General features: G+C 38.1%; 1 protein-coding gene across 1 annotated transcript; it reads right to left on the bottom strand.

The window, feature by feature from the left end:
- Positions 1–796: 796 nt before the first annotated feature.
- LOC134529036 (uncharacterized) lies at positions 797–6,982 on the bottom strand. Its single transcript, XM_063362727.1, has 4 exons — positions 6,782–6,982; positions 4,622–5,074; positions 3,174–3,364; positions 797–977 (listed from the first exon to the last, which is right to left on the bottom strand). The coding sequence occupies exons 1-3, from the start codon at positions 6,878–6,880 to the stop codon at positions 3,194–3,196; spliced, it is 723 nt and encodes a 240-aa protein (XP_063218797.1). The 5' UTR covers positions 6,881–6,982; the 3' UTR covers positions 797–977; positions 3,174–3,193.
- Between the last annotated feature and the right edge of the window lie 8,098 nt (positions 6,983–15,080).

Raw genomic sequence — 15,080 nt, 5'->3', positions numbered from 1 at the left:
TACATTTATCTTCTCGTAATTGGTATTATTTATGAAAAATAATTAAACCCTTGTATCTCAGATTACACACATGACTAACCAATTCCATATTTCTTGTTCACATAACGTCAAATTACATAATTGAATCACACTTACATAGGCTAAGTCGGTTGCCTCTGCGAGACTTTTTTACACATCAATTTTCCTTCATGACTTTGAAAACATTATCGTAACGAGATTTTGCAAACTTTCGAGGCCAATAGCTGATATCTCGGCTTTCAAATCTGATCCACTTCGCAGTGGTACTATGTACGGACTTTTCACTCTGCATTGCAGCAGGCCTCTTCAGGTGAGAATCAACAGAGAGCTGATAGGTGGTCTTCTTCAGTTATCCAACAGGAGGAGGTCTCTCGAGAATGATACTTGAAGAAAACTCCTGAAAAAATATACGTAGAACACAACCAGCTTTCAGCTGATACTCAACGCTAAAAATTGCCTGCCGCAATGCAGTGTTAAAACGTCGGTAAATATTACCATTGCAACGCGTCTCACGTTCAGAAACCAATACTTGTATTCTGTATATTGTGGTCACAATTCGCCGAAGGAAATTTATTCTGCTGGAACGCTAACAAAGCAAAATAATAGCATCACAATTTGATGCTTTGAAAATTATAATGTAAAACATAAGTTTTAAATAACAACTAAAGAGACCAAGAGTATCATTATTTCATAAGACAAAACATAAATATTCCCTGTTAACTGTTGACAGGGCGTCTTTTAGTATTACTATGGATGTATGATTAAAACACAAGAGTAAATAGTTATTAAAAAATTTATTTTTAAAAAAATTAACGACACAAAACATACAGACTGCTTAATATTGATGTGCAATCAAATGTGAAGAAAGTATTTGGTGAGTGGTTCCAGACAGCCAGCAACAGACAACAGCAACGGCTGTGAGGATCAGTCTTCATTTAAATGACGTTCTTGGAAGTAGCCTGCACAAAAGAATCACTGTAAATAAATGGGTTTTAACTTAAAATACCACAATAGAACAAAGCTTATGTTAAAGTTACTGTTACCATAATTTTTGCAAATCAACTTTAAAGGTAGGATCGGAATCAACAGTCACTAACACACATTCACAAAGATACTGTGGAAGATTTTATAATTTTTTAGAACCGTAGTCTAGAGCACATAATATAATTGCTTCTCGGTGACATGGAAAAATTTCCAGTTTTTTCTTTTCAGTTACTTCTACTAACCGCTTATATTCTTACAAGTTATCCCATATGATGGTGCGAAAGTTTCGTAGTTTCTATCAAACAAAATTAAATAACTGATACTGCTAAAGTAACTGATAAACACCCAGTATTAGAAAATCTTCAATAAACAAGAAAACAAAAAAAAAATCAAAAATCAAAATTATAATTCAATTAAAATAACTGACGTTAAGGTCGATGTATAAATATATTTACATCAAACGCTCAACGGCAAATCTTGCCATAAAAGTAAAAAAAAAAAAACATTCACTACGTTAATGTGTTATTGCCTACACAGGCAAAAAAACTAGCTTTCATCTCGAAACTTTAGCTGTTTCCTCGCTTCCTGCGTCATTGCTGCTCCAAGTCTGGTACAAATGGCTCGCGTTTTAAAACGCGCTTACGCAGAAATGTGAACTGCGCACTGTTGTGCCTTTTTCTTTAAATGTAAAATTCTCTGGTTCACTCAATGATCGTTAACAGAGTACTTTTTTTTCTTTAAGAACAACTTCTTCCGTTACGATGACGTGACGGAAAATAAAGTAACAATGCTGTTTTGGGCAGTAGGCTGCAATGGCTGCAACTATATAGGAAAAAAATCTATATCAGATACACATTTTTTTTTTGTTTCAAGGCAAGTCATTCTGCGAAAAAAAAATTGTCTATGTAGAAACCACCAAATATTATGTATTGATAACCAAAATTATGTTTCATATCTAGTAAGTGGCTTATTTGTGACACAAATATTTTATTTTCTCTAGTAAATGTTTTTTTTAAGGTAACTTTTTCTGGTATCAATTGATTTAAATGTGGGGTCCGTATATACAAAATTATATTTGGTGCAGGCAATTTTTTTTAAATAAGTACACTTTGATAGAGTGATAGGTCTTAATTCCAGGATTATATAGGGCGGTACATTCTGTAATACGGGCCTATCTGGATTACTGAGGTACATAATTTTTTCGGGTGGTATCCGGCTATTGACAATGGCTGCGCTGCAGGCCATTTCAGTTCGCTGAGAGTTTATCGTTACTGTCAGTTTTATTTTACAGTACAGATTTTCCTGTTTTTTTAGCGGCCTACTTTTAACACTAGGTATTCCCGTTAATCATATTCTATGTGTTTATGCATAAAACATTTTGATTCGTTCGTTATTGAGGTTTCTTATGAAATACAGTGTAACCAACAATTCCGAATGTAAAAAAAAATTAAAATCTTTCTTTCCCATAGCAAAAATCGTTCAAACATTGATACAAACTTGTATTTACTTGCCAGATCTTCTTTAAATACGGCCAGTGATGAATATCTATTTGAATCATCTTACAGAACAAGTTGTAAATAGACATTTAGATTTATTTTCCATATTGTGAACTGTAATTTTTTAGATTTTGCGAATCAGTCTTTATAAAGACCAGTTTTTAACTGTAATATAGACTAAATTTTAAAAACTTTGATATAATTTTTTTTCTTTTACTCATAAGTAGAGACCTGCAAAATTCGAGGTTTCGATGGCCTTCAGGATAGACTGCACATACCCCTGTACACTCGGGCAAATAACGCTAGTTCATTGACTGCCGACTTGTAAGTCGTCTCAGCTTGTTTGTCTGTGATTCGATCCTTCTTTGGTTGAGGGTTTATAACTGGTTGAGATTCGTCCAGATGAACAGTAAGCCAATAGCAATTATCTAAGAGGTATATGTGTTTGAATTCTAGCCTATCACCGAATGAATCCGCGAATTTTGCAGATCTCTACTCATAAGTAATTATTCATTCGCACCCAAACTAAGGGTCAGTAATCCGTTCAGTAATCCGGGAAAAAAACCAGCTAAACCGGCATGGATGTGGTCCCGAAAGTGCCGGGCTAAAAACCTTCCACTGTGTCTGCTCATGGCGAAGGTATAGGCAAGGTCACGTGACCGCTGTTGCTCTCACCCTGGGGCTGCGGCGCGCCTTCAGCGGCGGTGGTGGTGGCCGTGGCCCTTGGACGAGCCCTTGGAGTAGTGGTGGATGTACTTCACCACCGGCACCTTCACGGGCACCGGCTTCTCCACGTGGTACGGCACGTGCTTGGTCACGTACACGGGCACGTGCTTGATCACCGGGTACGGCACGTGCTTCTCCACCTGTCGCGCGCCCGCAGCGACGCACACACGCCCGAAATTAATGACTTCTCGGAACATAATGTGTGAGAAAGATAAAAATATAACAGGTCACACAGGCTTCGACGACTCCCCACGTATTCTTCTCTGCCTACAAACACTCTCGTTCATCACACACAAAAAATTTATAATAATCTTATGTAATTCATTAAAGTTGTGGTTTGTACCTTAACCGTAGCTCTGTGATTCGTTTAAATTTAAAAAAAGTTTCTAATTGTAACTGTGCGTGCAAACATGAAAAATTAAAATTGATTCCCTTTTCCCCCAGGCACAAAGTTCTGGATGAATTTATTTGTCAAAGAGTAAGTTGTTTCGTTTTATCATATTTTCTAATCAAATCATTTTCCTGTATATTTATGACGATAAATTTCTTAAAAATGTTTTTGGGTCATAATTTTTCTCGCTAATATATCAAGGTAACACTGTTCTTGAGCAGTGAACGATGACGCAAGTGTTGTGAGACCTTTTACCGCTATTAGATAATGTTAAATAAATATCATTTTTAAATACTTGTAAAAGAATAAAATGCAAAAGAGCTATGGTGATAAATTGAAAAGAAACAAAAATAAAATTAGACAAAATTAAAAAGAAATAAATTGCATAACCAACATAGGATTTGAGACCAAGCCTTGAAACAGTGACGCCTTTATGAACCGCCGACCGAAACGGACTTACATGGTCTTTTGGAATATCTGCCTTTTGTAAACAAACACAAATTATATTACCTGTTTTGACAGGTCTGTTGATAATTGCATATTAGGGTTTTAGTATAAAAGCTGCTGAGTCCATTTCATTGAAATTTAGTGATTCAAAACAGCTGAGTAAACGATGGTGGATTCTTTACAGAAAAGAACTCAGGAATAAGAGTAAGAATTACTTCCGGATGCTAGAGACTTAACAAATTTGGCAAGAAATATAAATGTTTGCTCACTGTTCCAACAGAAAAAAGGAAAAATCACCTGTACTAATTTTCTGCAAGTCACCAAGTTTTCCAATAACAGCATTACGTATATTAATTTTGGAGTAGGAGGTCATGCGCAGGAGATGGGAATCTGTGTACCTTTTAATTCGTCTAAGGTTAGAAATATCCGTGTATCTCCTCACTGGTGTAGGGTTTGAAGACTCCGTCTAGGGATAGAAGCATGTGACTAGTGTAAGGCTTGAAGAAGCGGTGTGCCTGGGGTTCGAGGCCGGGAAGCAGAAGGTGGAGGAGGGACTCACGTGGTAGGGCACGTGCTTCTCGACGGGCACCTCGACCGTCTGCACGACGGGCACCTCGATGCGCTCCGCCACCTTCACCTGCACCGGGTAGGGCTTGGGCACGGCGACCAGCACGGGCTGGGGCACCTCCACGGCGTAGGGCTGCGGGTACGGCACTTGGATCACCTTCACCTGGGGCTCCTGGTGGCCCAGGTACTGCTCCCCCTCTTGCTCCTGGTGCTGCTGCTGCAGGTCGCCGCCGCCGCCGCCGTAGCCTCCTCCGCCGCCGCCGCCGTAGCTTCCGGCACCGCTACCGTAGCCTCCTCCGCCACCGCCGCCGTAGCCTCCGGCACCGCTACCGTAGCCTCCTCCGCCGCCGCCGCCGTAGCCTCCGCCACCACCGCCGCCGCCGCCTTGCTGGCCGTCAGACTGCGTGCTCCAGGCAGCCGTCACCGCCACGAGGCATGCCAGCACCTGCGAGGCCAGTGTCTTTTACACGCGGAGTTCAGCGAGTCAATGAATGGGATCCGCGCCTGCTTCCGTATCGCACATGGATCTCGCGTGAGTCCAGGATCTCGCGGGCCACCCTGGTGTCTGTGATCTTGACGGGGTAGGGCGTATGATATGGTTCAAAGTTAAAGCTGTTCGCACAGAATGGTTACTGTAAAATAATAACGGATCTCGTGAGCCGGCTTTTGGACCTGATTTTCAACAAGTGATTTTAATTTAAATACTGACGTATTACTTATTGATTCTAATAAGAATTATCTCTTTTGTCATAGTGAAATATGTTTCGCGCCATCCACCGCAGATGCCAGCACCGTGGTTGTTACACATTTCCGTTCCTTGACTTCCGTCGCATTCACAAAATTACGCCCACAAAATACCGTATACCGAGAGCTAGGATGTTACACATGAATAACTTGTCCGATTACTCGCCTAACACACACCAATGTGATTCTGGTTCGATTCCCGGAGGGGTAACATATTTTCACCACAGTTTGGGCACGTGGCGGTCGTTGTCAGGAACAATTGGGTTTTCCTGAGGCATTCTCGTTACCTCATAGATGCATTCCGTAGCTACTCCAATCACATCGCTTCAAACACTCGTCAATCTCTAACGACATCGATGACACATACCTCCTATATGAGATCTGGCTTGCGGAAAGCTTCCACAGTGACTTGAATTATACTTGCTATGCATAATACGATATAGAGATTCTTTCACATTTTTAAATTGGATCATTTTCAGCTGTCAGGGAAAAGGAGTACAAGTCAAAATTATTCTTGTATATATTTTCCTTATGGAGATTGTACAATTATTACTCATTCTATTAAAACGAAATACCATGCCGTTGAAACTGTTTACTGCTGACTCACACTTCCAAGACCAGGTTTTTGACTTGATCCCATTTTGGCCATTTCGTGATCTATGCTCCCCCCCCCCCTCCAGCAGCCTAAAACCATGACAGAGGCTTAAAGGTTTGCTATAAGCCAAGTTGACCTCGCCACTCCAACCATGATTCAAGGAAGAAGGGGTTTAGGACTCACCATTTTGCAATTTAAAATATTTCGACACAGCTTGCAACGAAACTTACGTGCCGAATTTTTTTTATTAGTCAACGTGGCAAAGGACTTAGCTCCGGCTACGTATCGAAGTCAGCACTTGTGAACTGGTGTGATGATCATCGCCCGCGTGAAATAACAAGTTATTTCCTCGCGTCGCTTACAGACTAGAGCCTGTTGGTAAATACGTGGCTGCGACAAGGTGCGGACGGTCTGTATGCCTCGACACGACGAAACATTGGAATAAGTATTTCTAAAGTTTAATTATAGCAACAAAAAAAAATACGGCGGTGCCAGCTTGGCCGTGAGCTACATTTGCTACATTTACTTTTAAGGTACATTTATTTTTACAACATTTCTATCGCATTATTTAATGTCAAGGCCAACATCTAGTATTGCTAAAGTATCTTAAATAAATAAAAACAATGTTTTCATAAAAAAAATAAAATCTTTCACAACGAAACAAAATTTTTCTTTTTTCTGACTAACATTTTGTCTACAAATATTGTTACAAACTTGTGTATATGCAGAGAATGACTAAAATCCATTATTATCAATAATAGTGTACGTAGTTAAACTCCATATTTAAAGACTGTATTTAAGGACTGTACTCACGACTGTCCTCATGTTGTTCCGGATGAGGTGTGCGGTGCGCCCGGCCTCGACTGCTCCTGCGGGGAGAGTGTGGCGAACGACGCACGGCGCGGCGCTCATATAGCACCTCCCGCGCCTTTCACTTGTCCCGCCGACCGTGGTCGACGACCGCTCTCGTGCCTCGCACGCCGTTATCTCCGTGACGTCACGCTCGCCCGCCTGGAGAGCCTGGGACGCCGCCGGAGAGTCACGGTCGTGTGAAAGCTGCGCGCGTGTGCCCTTCACTTCGCCCGCGCTCTGAGATTATCACCTGCAGTCGCTTCCTTGTTCACTTGAGAGGAGAGATGGCAGTCCGAAGACGCCATATTGGTTTCAAAAAGACTTTTTGACGTGACAACGTCTAAATAAATCGATGAACGCCGGCTGCACGCACGAAAAAGTGTCCCGTTACGCACATTGTCCCTTTTCGCTGTGTCCCGTTACGCTGATTTTATATTTATCTTTGCTAACCTGAACCTCCTAGCATCGCGACCGAGTCCGTGGCGTGATTCTGTTTTCACGCATTTCAATGTAACATTTTCATTGCTCTTTGCTAACCCGTTCCTCCTAGCATTGCTGCAGAGTCCGTGGCGCAAATATATTATTTTCGACTGCATTTCGGTGTTGGGTAAGCCGTTTTCCTTCGCATCATCCTTGAAACATTCCCATTCGTTTCCTACTTTTCCTATCATCGGCCTATCATTAACAGAATAACACAGATTGGAATAAGTTAAATAGCAAACATGTATAAAAGTTATAGTTAAAATAATCTCTTCGTTAAAGTAATAAACATATTTGAATTAATGAGTGCAAATAAAAGTAAATTTATCAATTAAATTGTAGATTTCATTTCACTCCTTCTTTGTATCCATACAAAATAGTGATAATTCAATAAAAATTATTCAATTTTATTCATAAAAGAATGCAATCATTTCATCAATGTTACGTTGTCACGTTAAACTATCGTCCGTAAACTGAGTTTACAGACAAACATTTTTTTTAATGGACTGAAAATTTTATTTTTACGTTCAATATAAAATGTTTTCCTTTATTAGGGCAGAGATCACACACTGAGGGGTTCTCACAGTTCATATTTAAATCATTACTATATTATTGTAGTCATGTACAATAATAATATTAATAATAGTTTACTACTAAACACCAAAAAAATTAAGCAACTAGTCGTTATTTTCCTCAGGCTTTCCGGTAAATTGTTATCTATGTTTTAATAAAGACAAACTTTGAGCATTAAACTAAACATAATTGTGTGGCCATACTTACCGGGAATTTTTCAAAGCATTTTGGTCTGTACGATTGATCGATTATATAAATCTGGGGATTAGATATTTATTTTATATTTGTATTAATTAAATTTTACGTAGGCACTATAATACAGTATATTTTTTTACTATTTTATAGTTCAATATTTTGTTTCACATATTTAAATTTGTATATTATTTTTCCATTATTTTTCTCTCTCTTTAAGGAAATACTAGCCATTCTTGTATAAAAACTATCTTAGAAACCTAATTGCTCTTGGTTATCAGCACTGGTCCCACTGGCTGAAGATACTGTTACTATGCAAGCACTTTTAAGTGAACGAAAGTCGTATAAAAGGGTCTGATTAAATGACACTTCCTGTTCTTCCAGGAGAATTCCGGTCTGTAAAAAAGAGACGCTTAGTGCAATTTTTGTGGTCTCATGGAAAATGGATGCGAAAACAAATTTTAAAAACCTTGTTTTAATAACAAAGTTTCATATACTATTATTAATAACCGTTAAAGAAAAATATTTACATTAATATTACACATATTACCCACAGTGAAATTTATTTTTTATGCAATCACACAAACGTTTGAAAACAAAATATTAAAATATTACTTACAATGATTAAATTAATGAATGGTAACGAAATAAATCAAAGGAAGGACAGAAATGTGTGGAAATGTTATCTACTTGAAAATATTAATGTGAAATAACAAAAAAAAATCTTAAACGATACCAATGGAACTAAAATAAATCCACATATTTGGAAATGAGTCGGAAACCTAATACATCAAACCAAATCACTCGATACAATAGAAATGAAATGATTTGTACCCAAATGTAATAAAATCAATAAAATGAAGTAAATAACAACAAATTTAAAGATAAATATGCTAAAAAATTAATAATGGGAAACCCACCAAAATGAAACAATAACATAATAAAGTTTATTGCTACATTTACTATTAAGATACATTTATTTTCACAACATTTCTATCGCATTATTTAATTTAAAGGCCAATATCTAGTATTGCTAAAGTATTGAAAATAAATAAAAACAATGTTTCCATAAAAAAATAAAATCTTTCATAACGAAACAAATTTTTTTTTTCTAACATTTTGTTTACAAATATTGTTACAAGCTTGTGTACATGCAGAGCATGACTAAAATCCATTATTATCAATAATAGTGTAAGTTTTTAAACCCAATATTTAAAGAATTATCTTTCCAGCTACCAATTATCCGAAAAGTCTGCAAAAGAGTAACATAAAATAAATATCATTACAGTTTATCTAACAAATTAAAAACCAAAACTTAGTCAAGGTATAAACATTCTGGTGTTATTATTTAGTAAGAAATGTTTAGTATACTATAATACTATACAATAAATATTGGCGGTCCACTTTACACTTGTAATCCAAAGCTGCATGTAACTTGCCACGAAATACTAACATTATTGAATTATGTTTGTACATCAATCAGATTCCTAAGTTATTAACACAATCCAGCACTAACAATAGGCAAAAGCGAAAAGCAATGCCACAGTTTCCTATCGACATAACATTAATGTATAGTAATATCAAGGAAGAGAATGTGATTTAAGCTGCAAGTTAATACGTTGATATTTTACGTTATTGATTATTTTATTTTTTTCCGTGGGCCTTAAGACGTGATTTTTCTAGTACTTTGTTTATTTGCGTACAGTTGAAGAGCGGGAGAGAAAGGTAAACCAAGCTTTTTTAAACCACTTTCCTGCTCACCTGAAATAAACACGAATCGTTCTTATATATTCGTCTCGGCGAACAAAACACGGTTGCAAATGCTCGCCGAGTTGACTGAGAAGCCAGTCATCCGACGAAGAGATCCTTATTTTTATTATCTCCGACCTTCTCGGAAAGTCGCGTGTACCCTTTCCAGCAAGATTCCTCCACCGCCCACTTCCCCCACCCTCATTTCATGCCACATTCCATCCCCTTCAAGCTCGCAGCGGGCCTTTATCTTTATCATAGAATTTTTATCGAGTGGAGTTCTTTTGAAGATGGTAGCTCACAGTAGTGTCGCGCTACTATCTAAGCGTTGCTCTGTGAGACCGATCAAGCAAACACATTTTACAATGGGAAATTTATCACCCGGATTGTTTACATTGTATTGGGCTCAGATTTTGTGATTTTCTAACCAACATCTACTTTAATACGAATAATTCGTGATTTTCAACAATTTTGAGGTCTATATCAGAAGCTATGTACACAAGCAATAGTAAGTTCATAGTATAATTTTATTTTTTACATATGGTAAATAAATTAATAATTATTTAACTAGAAAAAGTTTCAATATTAATAGTGTTAAAGCATAAATTTTGTATTATATATAAATATCAATTTCATACAATTCTTTTTGAAATTCACATCATTTGAGTATTTAAAAAATTCAAAATTCAAAACATGTATAAAGTTTTTTTTTTTTTTTGCAATTTTACTTTTTGAAATGTTCATGTTTTAAATAGATATTAGTCATTTTTAACAGACTATGAAAACTGAATTCAAGATTGTCTGACACGAAATCTAGAAATATAAAAAAAAAATTCGGGTTTCTTGGAGACGTATAATATATGCAATTAGAAGTGTTTTGATACAGTAAGTTAGTGAAAAATTAGAAGAAAAAATATATTATAAAATACCCTAAACAAAATAAATTTTTTAAATTTATTTTTATTTACTTTGCTTGAACAACTTTTTTGTGTCTCTTTGTAAATTTTAAAAATATTTCAAATGTAAAATTATAGGCTTTTTTCACGACAGTGCAAAAATTGGTGTAATGCCTCTTCAAGTAACAAATTACTTAAATCGCATGAAGTGGGCAAAACGTACCAACAGGGAAGTAAAATGGTGAACCTGTAAGAAAATGCTAGGATATCTGTGTCGGCAAAGAGCGAAGACTGGCGGCTTTATAGGGGTAATATGTTACGGAAAGTGGCATGACGCGGAAAACTCTTAAGAGCTGCGGAGTCGATATCCGTGCCAGGGGGCGGCGCGGCTGTGTGGGTTTTATCGGTTTACCGCGGGGATGAAACCTGAAATTTTACTCCGACTTGAGGGGGTAGTCGACGCTCGACATTGGGATGGCTGGCACGCGGGTGATAAAATAAAATAAAAAAAATTCTAGACGCTAGGAAATAACGAGTTAAAAGAAAAGCAGCTAGCTGTAAGAAAAAATCAATAAGGTGCTTCCTTCGTCTCGAAGTGTAACCAAGCGGTTATAACCTAACGAACCGACTCGAGCGCTCACACTTCGCGCTGTAAAAGACACTACTCCTGCTTACCAGCTCAGTAGCACCCACCATCAATTTTTTTTGGTTTGATTGATACTTTTCTACAGTCAATGATTAACATCAGAATAACAGGGTTACGTACGTGAGTAGGTAACGGATTTAACGTGTGCAAGTAATGTAATGAAAATTTATCGATGGCAGGGGGTAAAAAAAAATAGGTTTTTGAATTGCCACGGCCGATTCTTTGGCCCCAAGTCCTCGGTGATGTGTCGTCGTGCGTTGCCGTCGCCAGTGACCTTGCTGCCAACGAGGAATCAAGAAACACGGAGTTAAGGGGCCCGCCTCTTCAGGAGTGTATGTATGTTAGTGAGGCGGGATGATAAACGCGACGCTCGCTGGTATTTCTAGCGCGGTATAGCCTCTAAGCGCAAGGCTCTTAACTGACACGTATCTTCTCGTCGCCACAGGATAACTGTGAAATTTGAGCGGTGACCGTAACGTTAAATGGCGGAGAAATGAAGACAAAGGTGTCATGCAAGTCCCTTAAGTGCTTTCAAGAATCTGTACTGGTTGTTTTACGCCTAAAAATTACTCTGAAAACATGCGTTTTAGCCATTTTAACTCTTCTAAAAATATGGTTTAAAAACTTAATCCGAAATCAAAAGTACTTTTCGGCCCTAGAAGAACTCTTAAATGCTTTTCGTAAACAGACCATACTCGGATATCTTGTGTAGTTTCGAAATCGCGTTGTTTTTTCTGAAGCTCTGCATACGGTATGTGTGCCCGGGTAGGCGGAGCCCTTAACGAATCGTGAGAATACGGCTCCGGTGACGTGGTTGAAGTCACTTTTTAACCTCGCCGTCGCCATTTTGTTCCGCCAAAAATATTACGGAAATGATGCTTGATGACGCCTGATGATGATCAGTAAGTATTATGAATTAGTATCTCCGTTGTTAAAAAAAAGTCACTTTCATAACAATGTTTCTACGCTGCAATCACTACACTCCAGCGAATGTTTTGGGCGTCTAACAAATATGGCGTAAATTAGCTGAAAGAAAAATAAAATACCTCACACACCATGTAATAATGCCGATATTGCCACCCCCTGTTGAAAAGTATTCCATAATTCCATTCGAGTACGAATAATACTACGATCAATTACATAGACATAGAATACTTTTGTAGATAAAATAATTTATATTTATTTCTCATCATTAAAATGTAGTATTCCTAGAAATGTATTATATGTGTTATTAGTGTTAGAAAATCACACAATTTTGAGCAAGTTTTTCAATTTACTAAAAAAAATTCTAAAATAAATCCATGACCAAAAAAAAGCCATAGAGTTATAAAAAACCCAAAAAATTTAATTTTTTTTCAGTGTACAAAACAATATTGGTACTCTATGTGCGAGAATTTTCCCTTATTACATACGTTTCACAATCAAACCTGTAACTTAAATTTTTCAAAGACATTTTAGACAATATAAAATTTTAAATAATTACGCGACCCCCCTTCCCCCACGCACATTATAAATGAAACTTCTCACTTCAATAATCCACTTGAACGATAAAACAAAAGAATAAAAAGCATAATAGAGGTTCACACTCGAAAATTGTAACGAAAATGGTGACGAAAAAAGTCTCTGCATAGAGCCAAACAGTATTTTACTGACTTTCTGCTTTGTTGGATATTCCCTATTTACCCTCCCCCTTTCCCATCATAGTCATTGAGCTCCCCACTCATGGGCATTTCATTTTCTCGCTATGATTTGATGGCGTCATTGCCTCAACTCAACCAACCATATCATAAGAGGTTTCTTACCCCCTTCACCAGGGTCTCAGAGCCGCCACTGGGAGACGCGACCGAACATCGCGCAAAAAACAACAGGCACTCGAGAAACAGGCGGTAGGTCTGTGTCATGCAAGGCCGGTGTCACGCTAAGCGATTAGAATCAGCGTGGTTTCCAGTTTATACTCGGCGATTTCTTCACGAGCAACCATTCACTTGTTCGCATTGATAGCTTTACTGGGCGCATTCTTGAGAGACCTGCATTGCGCGGTCGAAAGGATGTACAGGAAGGAAGCCTGCTGTGTTCTTTGGTGCTGTCGTCGTTGGTTGTCCATAATTCCTGTTTATTTTAAATCATTGTGTTCGTATGTTTGCTGTGTTGTCGGTCTTCATTTACTGTTTCTGTTGAATCTGTCTCGTCGTTGTAAGCCCACTGAGATGTTATTTTTTTCATTACTAAATTCCTTCCACGGAGTTCTTGTGCTGTTCTGATATTTAAAGTTTGACTGTGTCCATCTGTGGTGTCGTCATTGTGTTGTCGATAATACCCGTTTTAGTTTCATCGTTGGATCCACGTTTTCGCTGTGTGGTCCTGGGTTTCTCGTTTTGCATTCTTGAATATTTTTCCATGACAAAAAGTGAAAAACTGCATTTAAGTTGAATCAGAATATACAGCAACAAAATATTTCTTTTTTTGGGAATTTTTAGCCGCAGTGGCAGTAATGCAGAGTGTGACACCGGCCACAGTACGTTGTCCGTTGTCCGTTGTCCGCGGGTGATAGTCCCCGCCGGTTGAACTAGTTACGGGTCGTATAATTCCCCTCCGGGTCGCAACCCTCTTAAAACGCGCAAGCGGGTGGCGGCGGCTGGATCTTGTCGCCGAGGCAAATTGAGAAGCACGCGAGCCATTAGCACCCTCGCAGTAAAACCACTCCCCCTACCCCAACCCCACCCGCCCACCTTCTCTCTCATGAAAATGGTAGCTGGGCCTAATGTGTCCGAACCGTTTCCCTAATTGTCCCTTACCGGCCCTCCGGATGGCAGCATTTCGTTCGGCAACCGAAATTTCTGGATGGGTTAGCACGAGTTAAGATTAAGATAATGTGTTAGTTCGGCATACACGATAAAGTTTTACGTTCTTTGAATGTTCCGTGCAATGTGGAAAATTGTTTTAAGGTTTTTTTATGGACATACACCATTGCAGGTTTCACTGTACCTATGTCATAATAAACCTCAAAAACGTACAAAAAGAAGTCCATGTTCAAACGCACAGAAAACAAGCCAAAAAAAAAACGACGTTGACTAACAAATTTTAAAAACAAAGTTAGATAAAGAATATTCCGCGGAAGAAATTTTTCGGAAAAATATTGCAGCACAGATGGACACAGTGGGCTAACAAAGACGAGACAGTTACAAAATGAACAGAAAATAAAAAACAAAAATCGACCTTGGGCACCACAACGACAACACGGGGACGCACAGACGAACCCAATGGTGTGACAAAACTCCTTGGATACTACAATGACATCACAGATGAGCACATACTTCCTAAGACCACAGTTGCGATGTTTTGGGAACTAAGATCTGTTTCCGTACTCAGGCACATAAAGGCTGATAAATTTTAGTTCGTTAAGGCTCGGTCTGATATGTTATTTCATTTCCTTGGCATTATTATTCACGGGAATACATCTGTAAGAGTACCTCGGTAGCTACTCTGCATTTTTTTTTATTTTTGGTTGTAAAATTTCAACATCAGATATTACAAGAAGTTACTTCTGAGCTGTAAAATTTTCACGAGAATTATCGTAATAATGCACACTTACGTCACTTTTTACTGCTGTTCGACGTCTCTTATTAAAAATCAGGAGACAAAATTCAAACCGAAACATAAAATTCAAGAAAGATATCGTAACACCTTTACACGAATAATCATTATATAATAATGCCAAAAACTA

Source organism: Bacillus rossius, chromosome 1 (genome assembly GCF_032445375.1).
Source record: "Bacillus rossius redtenbacheri isolate Brsri chromosome 1, Brsri_v3, whole genome shotgun sequence".
Classification (NCBI taxonomy): domain Eukaryota; kingdom Metazoa; phylum Arthropoda; class Insecta; order Phasmatodea; family Bacillidae; genus Bacillus; species Bacillus rossius.
Note: the sequence above shows the minus strand (reverse complement) of the source record. Positions and strands in the feature narration are given on the sequence as shown.